Source organism: Daucus carota, chromosome 5, assembly GCF_001625215.2.
Source record: "Daucus carota subsp. sativus chromosome 5, DH1 v3.0, whole genome shotgun sequence".
Classification (NCBI taxonomy): Eukaryota; Viridiplantae; Streptophyta; class Magnoliopsida; order Apiales; family Apiaceae; genus Daucus; species Daucus carota.
The window spans coordinates 5,223,374-5,240,822 of record NC_030385.2 but is presented as its reverse complement, the minus strand read 5'-3'; the positions used below and the strand labels follow the sequence as shown (position 1 = coordinate 5,240,822).

Sequence of the window (17,449 nt, the reverse complement as noted above, 5' to 3'; positions counted from 1 at the left end):
TTTACAAGCAGCATCCCAGATTTTCTGTTTTCCAACTTGATTTGCTCCTCTGTAGCTCTCCTTTCGTCCAACATCCTTTGCAATTCCAGAAGCTTGTTCTTTCTAGCCTGATTCTTTTCTTTGAACTTTTGTACCCTTTCCAAGTGCTCAGGGTCAACAGGCTCTATTTAAGGAAACAAAAAGCTCTCATCAAACTGACCTTCCTTTTCTTATTAACACCATTTAGCATCAAAGATGTCATCATCCTCCATGTCTTCCGGATAGTAGTTATTGTGGAAGGCATCAGAATCATGCATCTTTTCTTTGCCTTTTGATTTGTCTTGGTCTTGTGCATGAGCGGAATCAGAGGTATTATCTTTATTACTTTCTTGATTCGAGCTGTTTCCTTTACTGTTGCCTTTATCTTCTCCATCCCTATCACATCGTTGTCATTTTTTCTACATATAATTCATTAAATAAAATCATAATGGTCGAGTTACATGATGGTACTCGTGCCTCAGTAACTCATATAGGGTGTTATAAAATTTTCTTCATCACTAATTCTCAAAGATGTATATTATATTCCATCTTTTAAATTTAATTTACTGTCTGTTTCACAATTAACGAGTCAACTTAATTGTGATGTAATTTTTGTCACCCTCAACATGTCTATTTCTAGACCATTTAACGAAGGTGATGATTGGTCAGGGTAAACTTCAAAATGGACTTTATTATTTATAGGACGTTCCAAAATCAAGTTTTGCATTTTCTTTTCGGCAGTTAAATAAATTTGATTTATGACATTCCCACCTCAGAAATCCTTGTAGTTCTCGTTTTCATTTTCTTTTTAGATAGTTCAAAAATATTTATGGCACTAAAAATTTTATTTGTGATGTTTGTCCAAAAGCTAAGTAGTTTCGTAATAAATTTTCGTTAAGTGTAAGACATACATTTAAAAAATTCTAGTTTTTACACATTGATATTGGGGGACGATTTTCGGTACCTTCTAATAATTGATCACGGTTTTTCTTAACAATTATGGATGATTTCTCCCGCTATATATGGGTCTACTTAATGAAAACTAAGTCACAAACTTTTCATATAATAACACATTTTTTAAATCAAATTCATCGTTAATACAATATTCTTCTAGTATCTTAAATTAATACTGGAAATGGTGACATCTTTCTTCCATAACTTCAAACCATCCGTCTGACCATGGTTCCAAGTTTCTTTCATCTACTTTTCAAAATTGGTTTAATACCCAAGGAATTACTCATCAACGAAGCTGCATCTACACTCCTCAACAAAATGGTGTTAAACATTGTCATTTACTTGATGTTGCTCGAGCTTTACGTTTTCAAGCTCGAGCTTTACGTTTTGGGGAGAAAGCGTACTCACTGCTTCATATCTATTTAATATATCAACACCATTTCTCAATTTTAAATCGCCACATGAAATATTATTTAAGAAAGTTCCTTCATACTCCTATTTATGAGTTTCTGGTTGCTTATGATTTGCTAAAACATGCATACCGAACATAAATTCGATGTCCAGGCTAAACCTTACATATTTGTAGGATATCCTTATGGTATAAAAGGGTATCAAATTTATGATCATGATACTCATCGTATCCATGTTTCTCGCAATGTAATCTTTCATGTAAAAAATTTTCATATCGCGATGTTCATGCTAAACTAATGATATTACTATCACATCTTTAGATGATGATCATCCCGAGTCTTGGTCAAACCCAAATTTTTTTCACATGGATAATCCTATTGGTTCCCAAGAGTCGTTATCGTCTGGATCTGATTCTTCACTGGTTAATGGAGATACACAATCTTTTAGTCATGATCCTCAATCTTCAATGGCTGTTGCGTCCCAACGCCCTCAAAGGATGCGACGTCCACCATCCTATCTCACTCAATATATTTGTAATGTTATTGATACATCTATATCTTTTTCATTATCAAATTATATTTATTAGAATCAGTTTAGGGTCATTGATCGTGATGAACCTTGAACTTTTTCTCAAGCTGTCAAAAAATATACACGAATTGAAGGAATCGACTTTTGCCCCAGTTGCAAAATTAGTAACTACCTATCTTCTTCTCTTCATCGATGTTATTAAGAATTTGTCATTACGCCAACTTGACGTGAACAACGCATTCTTACGAGGCGATTTACATGAAGAGGTATACATGAAAATGCCTCCTGGTTTTTCTCAAGTTGGTGATACACGTGTTTGTAAGTTACATAAATTCATTTTCGAGCTTAGACAATCTTCTCGTGAGTGGTTTGATAAATTTTCATCCACTCTCATCACTCATGGCTTTCGTCAATGCATTTCAAACTATAGCCTCTTCACATATATTCGTAATAACATCTCTATATTTGTCATCATTTATGTTGACAACAATTAAGTATCTAGGTCATCTTCGCTATTTTCTAGGAATTGAAGTTTCTTGTTCTAAAAAGGGTTTATTTATATGTCAATGAAAATACACTCTAAATATCTTATCCGATTCAGGGATGCTCAATGCTAAACCTTCTCTCATTCCAATGGAACAACACACTTGTCTACGTCTAGACGATGACACTCCACTTCCAGACCCATCAAATAAGCGACGACTCATTGGTCGTCTATTATATCTAACTATCACTAGACCTTACATTCAATATGCGGTTAACACGCTTAGTCAATTTATGCAAAATCCATGTTCTTCTCATATGGATGGTACTTATAGAGTCCTTTACCACCTTAAGGGTTATATTGGTTGATATACACATATATATTTTCCGGTTCATTTTCTAAAATTGGTTTTTTAGATTTCGATTGGGCCGGTTGTCCAACCGCCCATAGGTTTATAACCAGTTACTTTACAATGTTGGGATCCAACCCCATTTCATGAAAACAAAGAAGCAACCAATTGTCTCTCATTCCTCTATTGAGGCAGAATATTATTTTCTAGCTGCTCTCACTACACAATTATAACGGCTTCACACTCTCGTATCAGAACTTAAGTTTCCTCCGCCTACGCCATTCAAAGTTTATTGTGAAAATCATACGGCTATTTATATTATCGAAAATCCTGTATTTCACAAAAGAACAAAACACATCGAAATTGATTATCATTTTATTCCTGAGAAAATTCTCTCTAGCCTCATCTCTCCATTTTACATTCGCTCTTTTGATTAACTTGCTGACATTTTTTACCAAACCACTTGGTGGCAATACCATTGGTCGATTACTTTTCAAGTTGGGCGTGGTTGACATTTCTTCCCTTACTCCAACTTGACGGGAAGTGTTAGAGTTATCAGATGCAAACAGCCAGCGACGACATTCCATGAGAGGGTGTTTAGCATTTGTATCAAATTTGTATAGCTGTAGATAAAATATTATATGTACTATTTATCACTTCATCTTATTTTGTTATAATCCTTATCATCATATGTAAACATTATCATGTAACCGTCTATATATACTTGGCTATCATATCACTACAAAAATGAAAAATTTCAGCATCTCTCTTTATTTTACAAACAACCACTTGGTTTTTCAGCAAATTCCGTTTATAGAGGTTATAAATCATAGTAGCATTATAACTCTAATAGAAAGAGAACACTACATGAAGATGTAGCTTTGAAAATAGAGATATAATCAATAGAAATAAAGAAGTTTAGATGAGGCATAAAGGAGGTTGGTTGGTATTCGAAGAACACCCCACTCTAATACCTCTGATACGCATAATGTCATGAAACTGTATCGATTTCACAAAAATGATTGTGAGGCACAGCTCCTAAAACGACTTGAAATTTCCTTCTTGACAAGTTTAAGTCCGTAGACAGCTTACAGACTACAACTTCTGGACTTGTTCAGGTTAGAAACAAATTCGCATCAGTACGTTAAGGGTTCTCACTTCTCATATAGTTCTATCCAGGCATGAAATCGGTATTATTATTAGATGGGCCATGTCGTGCATGACCAGCACTGCGAGCTAGAAGGGCGGTTTAGACGGGGTTTTTTAGTTCGATTTTTATACTAATTCTACTAAAATATTTGTTACTAAACTTTAACAACAAATTAATAATTATTAAACTATGACTGTTGATCATAAATTAGAATTCATTTGAATATAAATTATTTCATTTTAATAGACATATTTGTTGATAAATTAGAAATTATTCGAATTTAAATTATTTCATTATTAAATAAATTAATGAGACTCGATTCTTTCAAATTAAATACTATCATCTAATTCTGATATTTTGTATGGTGTACAAGAAAAATTAATTATTTCTCTTTGGGGTAATGGCTTTTTATAATGGATTTTTATTGAACTCTGACCAAAATAACTGTAAGATGTAAAGAAATTTTATAAAACTATCGGAACACGCATCACACAAATGCGTGTGTATCATTAGAGTGTCTTTTCTAAGGCAAATATTGTACACGCCACTCGAGGATGTGTAGTTATAGAAGACGCATCATGTAAATGCGTATATCTTTTGTATTGAATCACAGCACACTTCATCAAATCTTCTTTATCTCATCTGTTTCTAGTTGATTTTCACTTGTCCAGCATTTTTCCCGATTTCTTCACAGTATCATCCCCTCTTTCTAATGTACCGGTATGACTAATCACTGGAGATCATCAATTATATTGTTATAAGATAGCGCCTTCATTCTAGCATATAATAAACTTAATTTATTTGATTGTACACTGCATGATTAACGTGTGTATATAATAATATATATATATGAGGAAAGTTCTATGGAGACCGCATTTTTATCGGAGACCTCGGAGACCACGTATATTCTGCAATCAAAACACTGTAAAATACATTATTTTGTAAAATATGTTCTACAAATATCATGTATTCATTAAAATTGTTGAAGATCATCAATGTTTAATAAGTAGATAATGCATGTTTTGCAAGTTGAACAAATGTTCTGCAAATTAAACATATTTCATAGAACAAAACATTTTGTAATGTTCTACATGTAAAACTTATATGATATTCAAGATTTTAAATGTAATAATGATTTCGGAGAACATGATTTGTAAAATTATACGTTTTGCAATGTTTTTATGAAATATTTTACTTGCAGAACATATGTGGTCTCCAAGTCTCCAGAAAAAATGTGGTCTCCATTGAACTTAACTATATATATATATATATATATATATATATATATATATGTTTGGAATGCTTGTTACTTCCTCGGTCCCAGCAGATTGTTTACGTTCGTTGTTTGCATGTATTTTGATACTCTTATAAAATATAGTTCAATAACGTTTTTTTAATTTATTTTTTTCTGAATAAATGTTTAAACGTCAAATTTTTTTTCAAAACTTTAAAAAAAAAAACATTATGAAACCATATTTTGTAAGAGTCTCAGAATGTGTGCCAAAAGGTAGGGTAAAGATTCTAATGGACGGAGGGAGGGAGTATATGTTTTATGTTATGTGTGTAGCATGAATACAGGACTATGTATAAGATTATGATGGATTCAAACATTTGTGCTATGTGTGCCTGACTGGGTATATACTATATAGGACACTGATTCTGCTCATAGATAATTTGGACACTTCATTCATCATAATATTAGATTATGGGCATTTTCTCTTTATAATCATATTTTATATCTACTTGTAACATACGAGTCTGATTTAAATCAGACGTCATGGCATGCGTGCCTGCCGGTCCGGACCAGTTCAACATGCTATGCATCGGCAAGGTTCACAGTTTCAGCGTTCATAACCCGTATCAGACTCGAGTTTCGCGGTTGGAGTCATGCCAAACCACCTGTTCGAACGATTCTACTGACAAGTGCATGCTATGCATCGGCAAGGTTCACAGTTTCAGTGTTCATAACCCGTATCAGACTCACATTTTGCGGTCGGAGTCATGCCAAACCACCCGTTCGAACGATTCTACTGACAAGTGCCAAGTTACCAAATGACATGCACACTTTATCTTACCAGACCTTACATCATATGAATAAACCAAAAATTATGTCGAAAACTATGACTGGGAAAGGTTGTCGGATAAATAGATATGGATAAAAATTTTAAATATTATGTCTACGGCTAAGACTAGGAAAGGTTAACAGGGCCACTAAATATGAAAGGAACAACCCCATACTATACATACTGTACATATAGTTCGGACACTGTTCATCAGACTCCATAGTTTAAAACATAGCACAGCAAAACTAGCCTCTGCCTTCACCACTTTCAGATTTCCCATCAGCAAGACAGACAGATTTTCATTTGTATCCATACCTACTTTTCTTAGTTATCAAGTACTCAGTAATCAGTATCACTATCATCTTAGATATATAAAAGCAGAAATTCATTAAATAAGGTCAGAGAACACTTGCAAATATGTAAACAAGTTACATAATTCCAAACAAATAGAATAGAACATTCTCAGTGATTAATCAGCATACACTTCGGGAGACTCAGTCACTTGTTTAGCTGCCCTGAGTATAATATGAGTGTCTGGTCACTTGTCAAGCTGTCCTGAGTATAATATGGGCGCCGCTATCAGTTTCCACAATGTCACTCACCTCACCAACCTTCAGTGCATAAGCCGCCTCTTCAAATGGCTTCTGCATTTGACCCTTTCCAAAGTAACCTGCATGTACATATTCATTTCATTACATTTATTCGTGTTTAACAAAGGTTGCCATATAACTAATTCATGTTTCAACGCCATAACATAATTCACAAGGTTGTTTTTAACTTTTAAGTATTTGAAGATTCCCTTCTTCAGGGTGGAATAGATGTGTGCATAGAACAGATTCTGACATAAGTTCCTAACATAATATACATGAAATAGAACAGATGGAGTTCAGAAGTCTCTCTGCAAAATCCAACATAAAAGACTAAAATGCTTCAGTAATAATACTGGTATAAGATATGGTCATTGTCAAAATTCCATAAAATAGTAAAAACCACAAATTTTGATGAGTGAGAGTAAAGCAGGGTTAACCTTCACCCCAAAAAAAAGGCCAAGTACATGTAACATGAAATGTACTGAACCAAATAACAGCTGATAAGTTTATGTGTATAATATAGTCAACCTCACTGCTTGTGAGAGATGTATAACTATACATGTAGAAGTTTTCTCTACAGGTTTCCAGTAGTCCCTATTAAGTAGTTTTAGTAACAACTCGTTAGAACATGTCCACCCAATGAGAGTCACTTGGTGTAGGCTGTGCAGAAGTTCAGCAGCTGAAGCTACTTACCATACAAAACTCACAATACAGTATATCAACAGTACCCTTTCTACTATGGAGTCGATATCTATCCTTTTGATTATTATACATCTATATTAAAATACATCTAGTATTATCCCGGAATACACCAGTACTTAAAATGGAAACAACTTATACTATAGTGCTTGTCCTTCTCCTTGAAGACCATAGAACCATTTACAAACCGAGATATCTAAGAAATAATTCCAGGCATCAGCTTTACAAAACCAAAACCAAGTCAATCCTATTCCTCCAGTCAAAGGCTCTCTCTACCACAGAGAATCAATTAGTCAAATTACGCAAAGATATTCATTCCACAAAGATGCTACTTTCTAGTTGCAAGAAAATTTAATTATCATAATTCACATAACAACAAATAATCTACAACAATAGAATTTAGAAACAAATACCAGCTAAAATTAAAATTTTTCCTCGGATCTCAAGTGAGCATACAATACAATATATGAATTGACTCTGTTCTCGGGTAAGCATACAATTGACATATTAAAAGTGTTAAACAGAGAGCAAGTACATAGCACGAACATATTCAGTAGAAATTCAATAAACAAATATAAGGCCTTAAAATCAATAAACTTCATTTAGAAACACAAGATAATCTAATAAATCTTTGACGTTGTTCCAATTGGTTTGAGCTGCGAAACAGCACTGTCTCTCATAGTAATTCTAATATCTCTGCCATAGCCTTTGTGCTTTACAATTATACGATATGTCTCCATTTGATGATGACAATGACGACTTTTTCTTTTTCGGCCAGCTGCTCGATCTCCTGATGAGATCGGAGACTTCTTTCTCTTCCAATTGCCTTTTTTGTCACTAATATGCGTGTATACACAAGCAATTAGGTGTATTTATTTTTTTGGGAGAGGAAAGAGTACACAAGATCTTGTTTATGAAGAGGAAATTAATTATTTTGCAAAAACAAGGGGGTAAATGAATTGTCCAATTGGAAAGTGCCACATCCACGAGATCTTGTTTATGAAAGATGAATTGAATTGTCCAATCAGAGAGCGCCACATCATTCGTTCATAAGGCGGCTACAAGCCTAACATAGTAACACTCATAATTATAATTAAGTGCACGTTTTATTCTGAAATCTTGATTATTAAGAAAATATTATTGTTAAAATAAGATATCAGCCACAAAAACAACCATCTTTTTATTTATTTCGTTAAAATTTAATTGTTGATCTTTTATCTTCACAATTTAGCCCAACTAAATTTTAAATATGATTAAAATTTGTAAAAAATATAACTATAGTTGAGTTTTAATGCCTGACATGTCAAGTATATTATTTTTAGCCACCTATTTTCCACAAGTATGACCAAATAAATAAAATCAAACTACATGTACATTTTATTTTGGAACAAGCTTATTATTATTATATTAATTATTTATCGATATGGAATTATTAAACGAAAGTAGTAATTTATGTTCATACATTACATCTTCGGAAAATAATAATTATCATCTTCATGTAACATATATTAGTGTAACATGATTGATTTTTTTTGTACAATATTACAACGTTATCTTCTACCATGGAATGAATGTAGCAAACACTTAAACAAAAAAAATTAAACAGTATATTGCATGCTAAAATATTGAATAATTACGTAAACCATAAATTAGAACATATATATTCTTGCATTATAATTTATACAACACATGCATTATGAGATTAGACTTCTCTATTTTAGACTTTAATTAAATAGGAAATAACTAATACCATGATCCTAGCCCATACCTTTCGGTATCTTAAAGCATCAATACGCAAACCAATGTTTATTAAAAGAAAAAAGATGCATGAGGTGCAAAACCCTCCTGAACACGCAAACCAATGTTATTAAAATCGAGAGATGCGTGAGGCGCCAGCCCCTCCTGGAGCCCAGGCCCTACAAAATAATCAAATATATCCAACAATCGACCTTGTAAATTAAAAGCAAATCATAGACCGGTCATCACCAAGGTCATCACTAAATTTGTACACGGAGTTGAAGAAATGGAAAATAAAATTAGATGAGGTGTTGAGACTTGAGAAGATTAAGCAGGTCGCAACAGAGTTGCAATGAAGATGATTTTCCTGAGTAAAAGGTACTGGTACATAACAGATCAGGAGTTCTTCTCCTTTCTTGAATTTATATATGGGATAGTTATTTACGACATCAGTCTGCTTTTAGGGCTCAAATAATACTGTCCCTCTCTCCATTTGTACCTCGTCAGTCGCCTCGCCTGAGACGTGCCTCAGGCCTCTCTAGATCAGAAGCGCGCCGCTCTAAAGGGTAGTAGTGGAGGCACATTAGTCAATCATAGTCCTCACACTCTCTTCTCCACAAAGAGAATCCATCACTCAAATCACAAGCAATTGTTAATATGCTACTTTCTAGTTACAACTAATTTTGAGTAAATCACAACAATTAATCCAAATAAACGCAGCAAAAAAAACAAAAGCCAGCTAAAACCTAAACTCTTTCTCCGAACTCAAGTACGTATGCAACACACCAAATTACCAATCCACAACTGTCAAACATAGAGTACGCATATCCACTAAAACTCATAAACAAGATAAATAACCAAAATTCTGGATAAATGAAGAAACTTGTAATTAAAAAAAGGATAAAAAGAGAGACCTAGATCGCCGCCGCGCTTAGCAGAGCTACAATCAGAAAGAGTAGTGGCGACATCCTGAAACTTGGCCTTTCCCGAAACGACGTCGTCGCGGATGGATTTGAGCTGCGAAACGGCGGCGTCTCTAGTAGTGTTTCGTATAACTTTGCCTTGAGGATCCTTCCACGACTCCTTGCGGCGAGAGCCTTGGTGCTTAATTAGGATATGATAAGCCCTAATCTTGTCAGCGTGAGATGATGAGGACGACATTTTCTTCTTCTTCTTGTCAGCCGTTCGATCTCCAGATGAGATCGGAGTCTTCTTGCGCTTCCGATCGGCCTCTATTGTCGCTTGTGTGGGTGTAAAGACGCGATGCGATATGATATATGAGAGCGCGAGAGATTGTATGGTACAAAAAGTAAATAAGTAGTACGAGTAATTGACAATTTGGGGCATCAAAGAAAGTTGGGGATCGGGTATACAGAGAGGAGCATCAGGACCATCTAAAAGATCTAACGGTTGAGTTTTGTCAAAAGCAGTCAAGTGCATAATACGAATGAGGTACACAAACTTACCCCCACAAGCCACATCAACGTTGGAGCAACTCCAATGCTATACTTGCTTCTATTGCTATATTATAGGATCAAAAGTAAAAAAACCAACTCCAAAGGAGTGGTATATTTGGATGCATCCATGCATAGATGCATCCTTGGTTCTATATTTGAAATCAAGGATGGATTCATCCATGTTGCCACATCAACTCCAAAGTGAAGAATTTATTGAGATATTTAATAAAATTTATAGAAGACAGGTAAAAGTTAATGAGTTGGTTAAATTTGAAACTAGTTATAGAACTTAACATTGGAGTTCAAGTTTTATTTTAGCACCAAAAAACACTTTTTGATGCTATATTATAGCAATAGCAATAGATATATAGCATCTAGCATTGGACTTGCTCTTATATATAATATTTGGTTAAATTCAGACTTGTATATGTAAAATTTCCTGAACCTGTAAGGTATTGTGCTTCAATGGTATTGGCTATATTAGTTGACAATAATCTAAAAATAGTATGTTATTAATATTTTAAATTTTTAAAATAAAATATATTAGTTCAATATGATAAGAAATGATGTGTAATCTTTTTACAGATTTCTTACAGGAGTTTGATAAATATAGTCATCCATAGTAGGTTGGCTAAAATTATAGACAAGAGATGGTTTGGTTGGATTGTGAATTTCAAGAGCTTGGCTATATTTTTTATTTTTGGTATGTCAACTCACCTTTTAACTAAGGGTTTTGTATGGTTGGAGATGATTTTATGACCTAAAAATTTTCATGCCTCTTTCGACTTTCTTCTTCTTCATAACAATATTATACAATCCTAACAAAATTATTTAATTTTACCCTCACTCCGGCTCTTTCTATTCGAAATTAGATAATCAATATAAAATTTGAAAATAAAAATTAAACGATGAAAGTGTTAGCTAGAGAAGGAGTAATTGGATTAATATGATAATTAATAATATTTAATATATTAATTTAATTTAGTATATAACATGTTGTTAGTATTCAAGGTTAAACATGACTCCTAGAGACTTATCAAAATATGAAGTTTATACTTTCGATTGTGAAAGCGGCGGGCCCAAACCTTTTTTCAACAAAAATTCAATGTAGGTTTTATGCTTTGAAGGAATTGACTCCTTAGATTGTTGAATAAAAAACTGCTCTTGCTCTGTCCGCTGTGATAGAATCACTAACCGCAGTTGTGCTAGAATCGGATAGAAAGGTCGGAAGGAGAAGTGTTATAAGTTTTGAATGGAAGCCCTTGTAAACGACGGCGGGTTCCGAAAGTGACTTCAATCGCAATTGTGCTAGAATCGGATAGAAATGTCGGAGGGAGAATTGTTATAAGTTTTGAATGGAAGCCCTTGTAAACAGCGACGGGTTCCGAAAGTGACTTCAGTTCGCCAGTTCATCCTCAACTACGACATTTAGAGATGGATGTAGACCCATTGGGCAAGGAGAATTATTCCGATCATAGGAGAGATGGTGATCAGGCTTGGTTGGAAAGCTTTTATATAATAATAAATCGGAAGGCTCAAGTCCTTCCGGGACCAGGTAAGGGGTTCAGAGTTGGGTCGAAGGAAACCAACTCTGCCGAACAGTTCAGGCCAAATCCTGAAGAAAGCTAAAAAACGTTGTTTGATGAGCTTGCTATAGTGTTCTGACGCTTTAATTACGAAGGTTACCAGGGTCGAATGGATTCATCAAGAGAAAGTCCCTTCAATAGCTTCTCATCTTCTCTAGAGAAGCAAAACTTGAACGGATAACCAGCGTTATCCGCTCTTTAAACTACAATTGCCGTATTCGGCCGAAGAATTTAACAAAGACATGACTATGGAGATTCTGAACAAAAAATGAGACATTCCATGCCCTCAGAGAGCGAGCGCCATCTTTCTATTAGGAGATCGGCCTCAAGTCTGACTCTCGCCATTACTCTTAAAAGGAATAAGCAGATAGAGTAAAGGCCTCTTCTTTCGGCTCATTGTTCTCGAAGTGAGCGAATTTCATGTAGTGATCCGTAGATGCTTATAGTTTAAAACCGATTTCCTGTCCCCGCCTTTATCTACTAGGTCATCGCCCATCAGATTGGGCTGAAGAATTCTGCTCGGATCATCTTCCCTTCAGACTGAATACTTGTGAAGGGAATGTCCTATGATATAGAACCATTTGTGATGGGATCCCTTAATACTGGTTTGGGTTTGACAACAATCCGGATGATCTAGCCGGCGACCGATAGTGTAAAAGCCGTTACTCTTGTTGTTATTTTTAAAGTCGTACTAACTCTAGAAAAGAGCTGGTCGAGGCTCGATCCCAAGCCGTAGACACCTGTGTTGAAATGAGTTGATGTAGAGGAAACTGTTCAAGACTAATTGATCGAGTGCTATCTGCATCTGTTTCAGGAGCTTCTTCACAAATGTAAGAGGGGGAGTCGGAATCCACACTTGAACTCGCTCTTCGATATATCGACACCGTCGAAACCATTATCAGTATCGGGGGTGTGGTAGATAAGATCCACCTGGTTGTTCGCGGGGTACAAAACCAGGATTCGGGAATGTTAAACTTGTCCCTCATGGCGAAAACTTTCTCCTCGATCAGGACCGAAGGAATGTTCGTCACGAAGAACTTTTTGGTGTCAGCGAAGTGGACCATGCTGTATAAGAAGTCCCCACGATACCCGAAGACCGATCCATAGTCTGCAATCAGTAGAAAGCAAACATCATCCATGTACTCGGAGAGGAAAAAGAAGAGATAAGAGGGAGAAATAAAGGATTGTCGAGTACAGAGGGCTGGACCGGGACTTCACTGGATGGTTCTTAATTAGACAGAAAGATCTCAAGGTCTGAAGATTGTTCTAACATATGCATAGGGCCGAAGACTGTTCTAAGGGATTCCCAGAACTCTAGGGGCACTTACAATCTATGGAACCTAATTCATTTATCCAGAAAGTTTCATACTCTCTAAACATTCTCCAATGTACCATCAAACATCAATATATCGTACTTATACAAAAGATTGAGAAGGTAAGCTTGACAGTCGCAACCCTACAGGGAATACGCACCAGATATGTAACAGAACAACATATACGAAGTGTGCATTGTAGGCATTTAACGAAAACGGGAGTTCAGAGGGCTTACTTGTTGAAATGCTTAGAGAACCAGAAAAAAGAGCCCTCGATGAATTGGAGATCTAAAGTTGTTGTGTTACATAGGAAGATTAATTAATGCATTAGGAGATCATCACTATGAAACGATAAGGAACAATACAGTTGATAGAAACTTATATGCATATCAGGAATTGATACGAGGGCATAAGTATGCGGATACTTGATCAGTATCAAGTAATATCAGTATCTAGAGACTGAGCAAAGAAGGAAACAAAGGAAGACTGATACTGGACAGCTCATTTTTAGGAAAATACTTTATCTTACATGATATACATAGAAACAGATAAATATTGATAGAAAATATCTTGTGATTGATAGATGTAGCTTATAAACACAAATATTAGGTTATACGAATGTATGTATAACACGAGAGAAATCGTTGTAACTAGCACTTAAAAATCAATAAGAGCAATTGAGTTTGATTATTGGTTATTAACGAATATCAGTTTGATATTTAAACATTAAACACTAGATTTATTCCGTGTAGTCTATTGTGATAAATCTCGGGAAACAAGTGGTATCAAAGCAGGCTGATATTTTCAATCAGAATCGATCAAGAATGTCAACAACCAGATATAAAGGAGTCAAAATTCCAGTTCTCAAGATGGCATATTAGCTAACCTGGAAAGTAAAGATGATGATGTATTTTGAAGCCACAAATCCTGACTTCATTGACAGAATTACTGATGGTCCTCATGTTCCAAAGAAACTGGTTCCTCGAGAAGGTACTACACCAGAACACTATGTGGACAAGCTAAAGACAGAGATGACACAAGAAGAAAAGCTTGAAATCCTTAAAGATGCGAAGGTCAAAAACATCCTTCACAACAGTCTGGATGCTATCATGTCTAATCGAGTAATAGCGTGTAAAACTTCAAAAGAAATATGGGATACTTGGAGATTCTGTTACATAGGAAGATTCATTAATGCATCAGGAGATCATCACTATGAAGCAACAATGAACAATACGGTCGATAGAAATTAAAATTTGCATCGGGAACTGATGAGAGAACGTCACTATGTGGATACTTGATCAGTATCAAGTATTATCAGTAGCTGAAGACTGAGTTTGGAAGAAAATAGAAGAAGATTTATTCTTGACAGCAAATTTATAGGGAAATTAACTATCATCCATGATATACATAGAAATAGATAAACATTGATAGAAAATATCTTGTGATTGATAGACGTAGCTGTGTAGTATATATAAACACAGACATTAGGTTATACAAATGTATGCACAACACGAGGGAAATCATTGTAACCGAGCAGCTCTTAAGAACGATTAGTTTCTTGAGAGAGTTTTGTAACAGTTCTTATATATAAATAAGAGCTGGGTTGATCTGATTATTGGTTGCCTGTTAATATTAGTTTGACGTTCTCCCTTAGCAATAGAGTTATTACGCACTTTGTTTATTGTTTAAATCTCGGGCAACAAGTGGTATCAGAGCAGGCTGATATTTTCAATCAGAAATGATCAAGAATATCAACAACCAAACACGAAGCAATCAAAATTCTAGTTCTCAACATGGCTGATTACCCAACCTGGAAAGTAAATATGATGATGTATCTTGAAGCCGTTGATCATGGCTTCATTGAAAAAATTGTTGATGGTCCTAATGTCCCAAAGAAATTGGTCCCTCAAGAAGGAACTACACCAGAACATTATATGCACAAGTTGAAGGCAGAGATGACATGAGAAAAAGAAGCTTGAAGTCCCTAAAGATGCAAAGTTAAAATCCATTCTTCATAACAGTTTGGATGCTATCATGTCTAATCGAGTAATAGCATGCAAAACCTCAAAAGAAATATGGGATACGTTCGAGGTTCAATGTCAAGGCACTAAAGCAATGAAAAAGAATCGAAGAGCACATCTTATTCAGGAGTATGAGAGGTATGAGACACATGTTGATAAAGATCTCATAGAATCATATGATAAGTTTCTTACATTACTCAATAACCTATCTCTTGCTGGAAAAGAATAGAAAACCGGAGACTCAAATAAAAAGTTTCTCAGATCACTACATGAGGAATGAGACACACAAACTTCTATCATTAGGCATCAATGTGATCTTAACTCTGTTTCTCTGGACGAAGTCTATGAAATACTAAGAACCTATGACTTGGAGGTTTAACAAAGGAAAGCCAGGAAAGAAAATAGAGAAAAATAATTAGCACCGAAAGATAGGACAATAAGAACAAGGAGAAGCTATGCTGAAAAGCCTAAAAAGCAGGTCAGAACTCAAGAATCAGATACTGATAACCTATCAGATCATGTTGGAGCTTCTGAAAACAGCATAGATGACGGTACCGATGAAGCAAAAATGCTGGAAATCATGGCCCACATAGCCAATGGTCTGAAGAAGATACAGTTTGGAAGAGACAATAAGAGAGATAAACACCAAGCAAACTCTTTTGGATCATCTTTTTTCTTCATCCACTACCTCCTCAATCTTTAGAGTAGGTCCATGGCTTTGTTGGAAGAGATGACTTGATTCACCTGATTGACTGATCCTTGGATCATGAGTTATGAGAGCATTAAACAAATTTTCCATCTTGTTCATATGTCCAGATTGGATGGCTCTCTTTTGAAAGTATTTTAACTCATAAGATTTTAGAACACCATATAATGTCTCAAAAGAAACATTGTTAAGATCAATTCCTCCCTTCTCTAATGGCTGTCATTCTGCTTTCCAAGCGCTCAAGCAGAGTGAGCAAGAACTTTAGATTAACCTTCTTTCTATCATAGAAGTTCGCATAAATTAGTAACTCACCTAGCAGCTTGCTAAATCTTCTAAACATGACTGTCAGGTCTTCACCTTGTTTTACCATGGAGGCTTAATACTGAGAGACTAAGATTTGCTTCTAGTTTTCTCTCACTTTTTCACTTCCCTCACATAGCAACTCAATCTTTCTCCACATATCAAAAGTTGAGCTACATGTAATGATATTACCACCCATGACTTTGTCATTTGAAAGGGAATCCAGCAGAATAATCTGTACATGATCATTAAGGGCTACTTTCGCCTTCTCGGTATCATTCCACTCATTGGGTTTCTTGGCTACCTAGTGAGCTGGAATAATTTTATCACCTTTTTTGGATGATGGAACTTCATTCTGTGGAATAAACCGGCCATTTTCCAACAAACCAGGATAAAGCTAGTTTGAGGCTTTAATGAACAGCATTATCTTTCTTTTTCATATGTTGTAGTTCTCTTTATCGAACACGGGGATCTTGATACTTGAATTCTGCATACTTGACACGATCTCAGTAAATTTACAAAGCTATGATAACAACCTGGCCTGCTCTGATACCAGTTGTTGGTCATAGAATGTATTGCAAAAGGGGGGTTTGAACGTAATACTGATGATTTCAAATCTTAATTCAACAACAAATATAAGATTCATTTTTATCAGTATATTAAGATGTAAGATTTGGATAACACAGTAGTTAACTTCATAAAATAAATATATTATTTATTTTGTTGTGTTGCTACAACCTCAAGAAAGAGTTTCTTGAGCTTCTGTTCTCTCAAGAGATACAATCGTGTTCACTCTGATTGTTGCATGTTACAATAGAACTTGTGATGTTTTCCTATATGACTTGCTATGTTAAAACATCACTATCAACATGGGCCTTGTAATATTGCAAAGTAGACTCTACTTTCTAACTACTAACAAATTGCAGCCCATGTGACTATCCTAAAATGTTAATCAAACAGATATTACATTGTAAGAAAAGCAACCTAGGATACATTCTATTTTAAGCTTATCAAATTCCAGTGGATAGTGACTTGACACTTTTCAGGCGGCTATCCATGACTTTCTATACTCTTGAGTTTCTG

The 17,449-nt window shown here is 35.1% G+C and overlaps 1 protein-coding gene across 1 annotated transcript; it reads right to left on the bottom strand.

The window, feature by feature from the left end:
• Positions 1–6,325: 6,325 nt before the first annotated feature.
• On the bottom strand, positions 6,326–10,440 carry LOC108219722 (peptidyl-prolyl cis-trans isomerase Pin1). Its single transcript, XM_017393223.2, has 2 exons — positions 9,898–10,440; positions 6,326–6,627 (listed from the first exon to the last, which is right to left on the bottom strand). Exons 1-2 carry the CDS (start codon positions 10,421–10,423, stop codon positions 6,503–6,505), a joined length of 651 nt encoding a protein of 216 aa, XP_017248712.2. The 5' UTR covers positions 10,424–10,440; the 3' UTR covers positions 6,326–6,502.
• Positions 10,441–17,449: the final 7,009 nt, after the last annotated feature.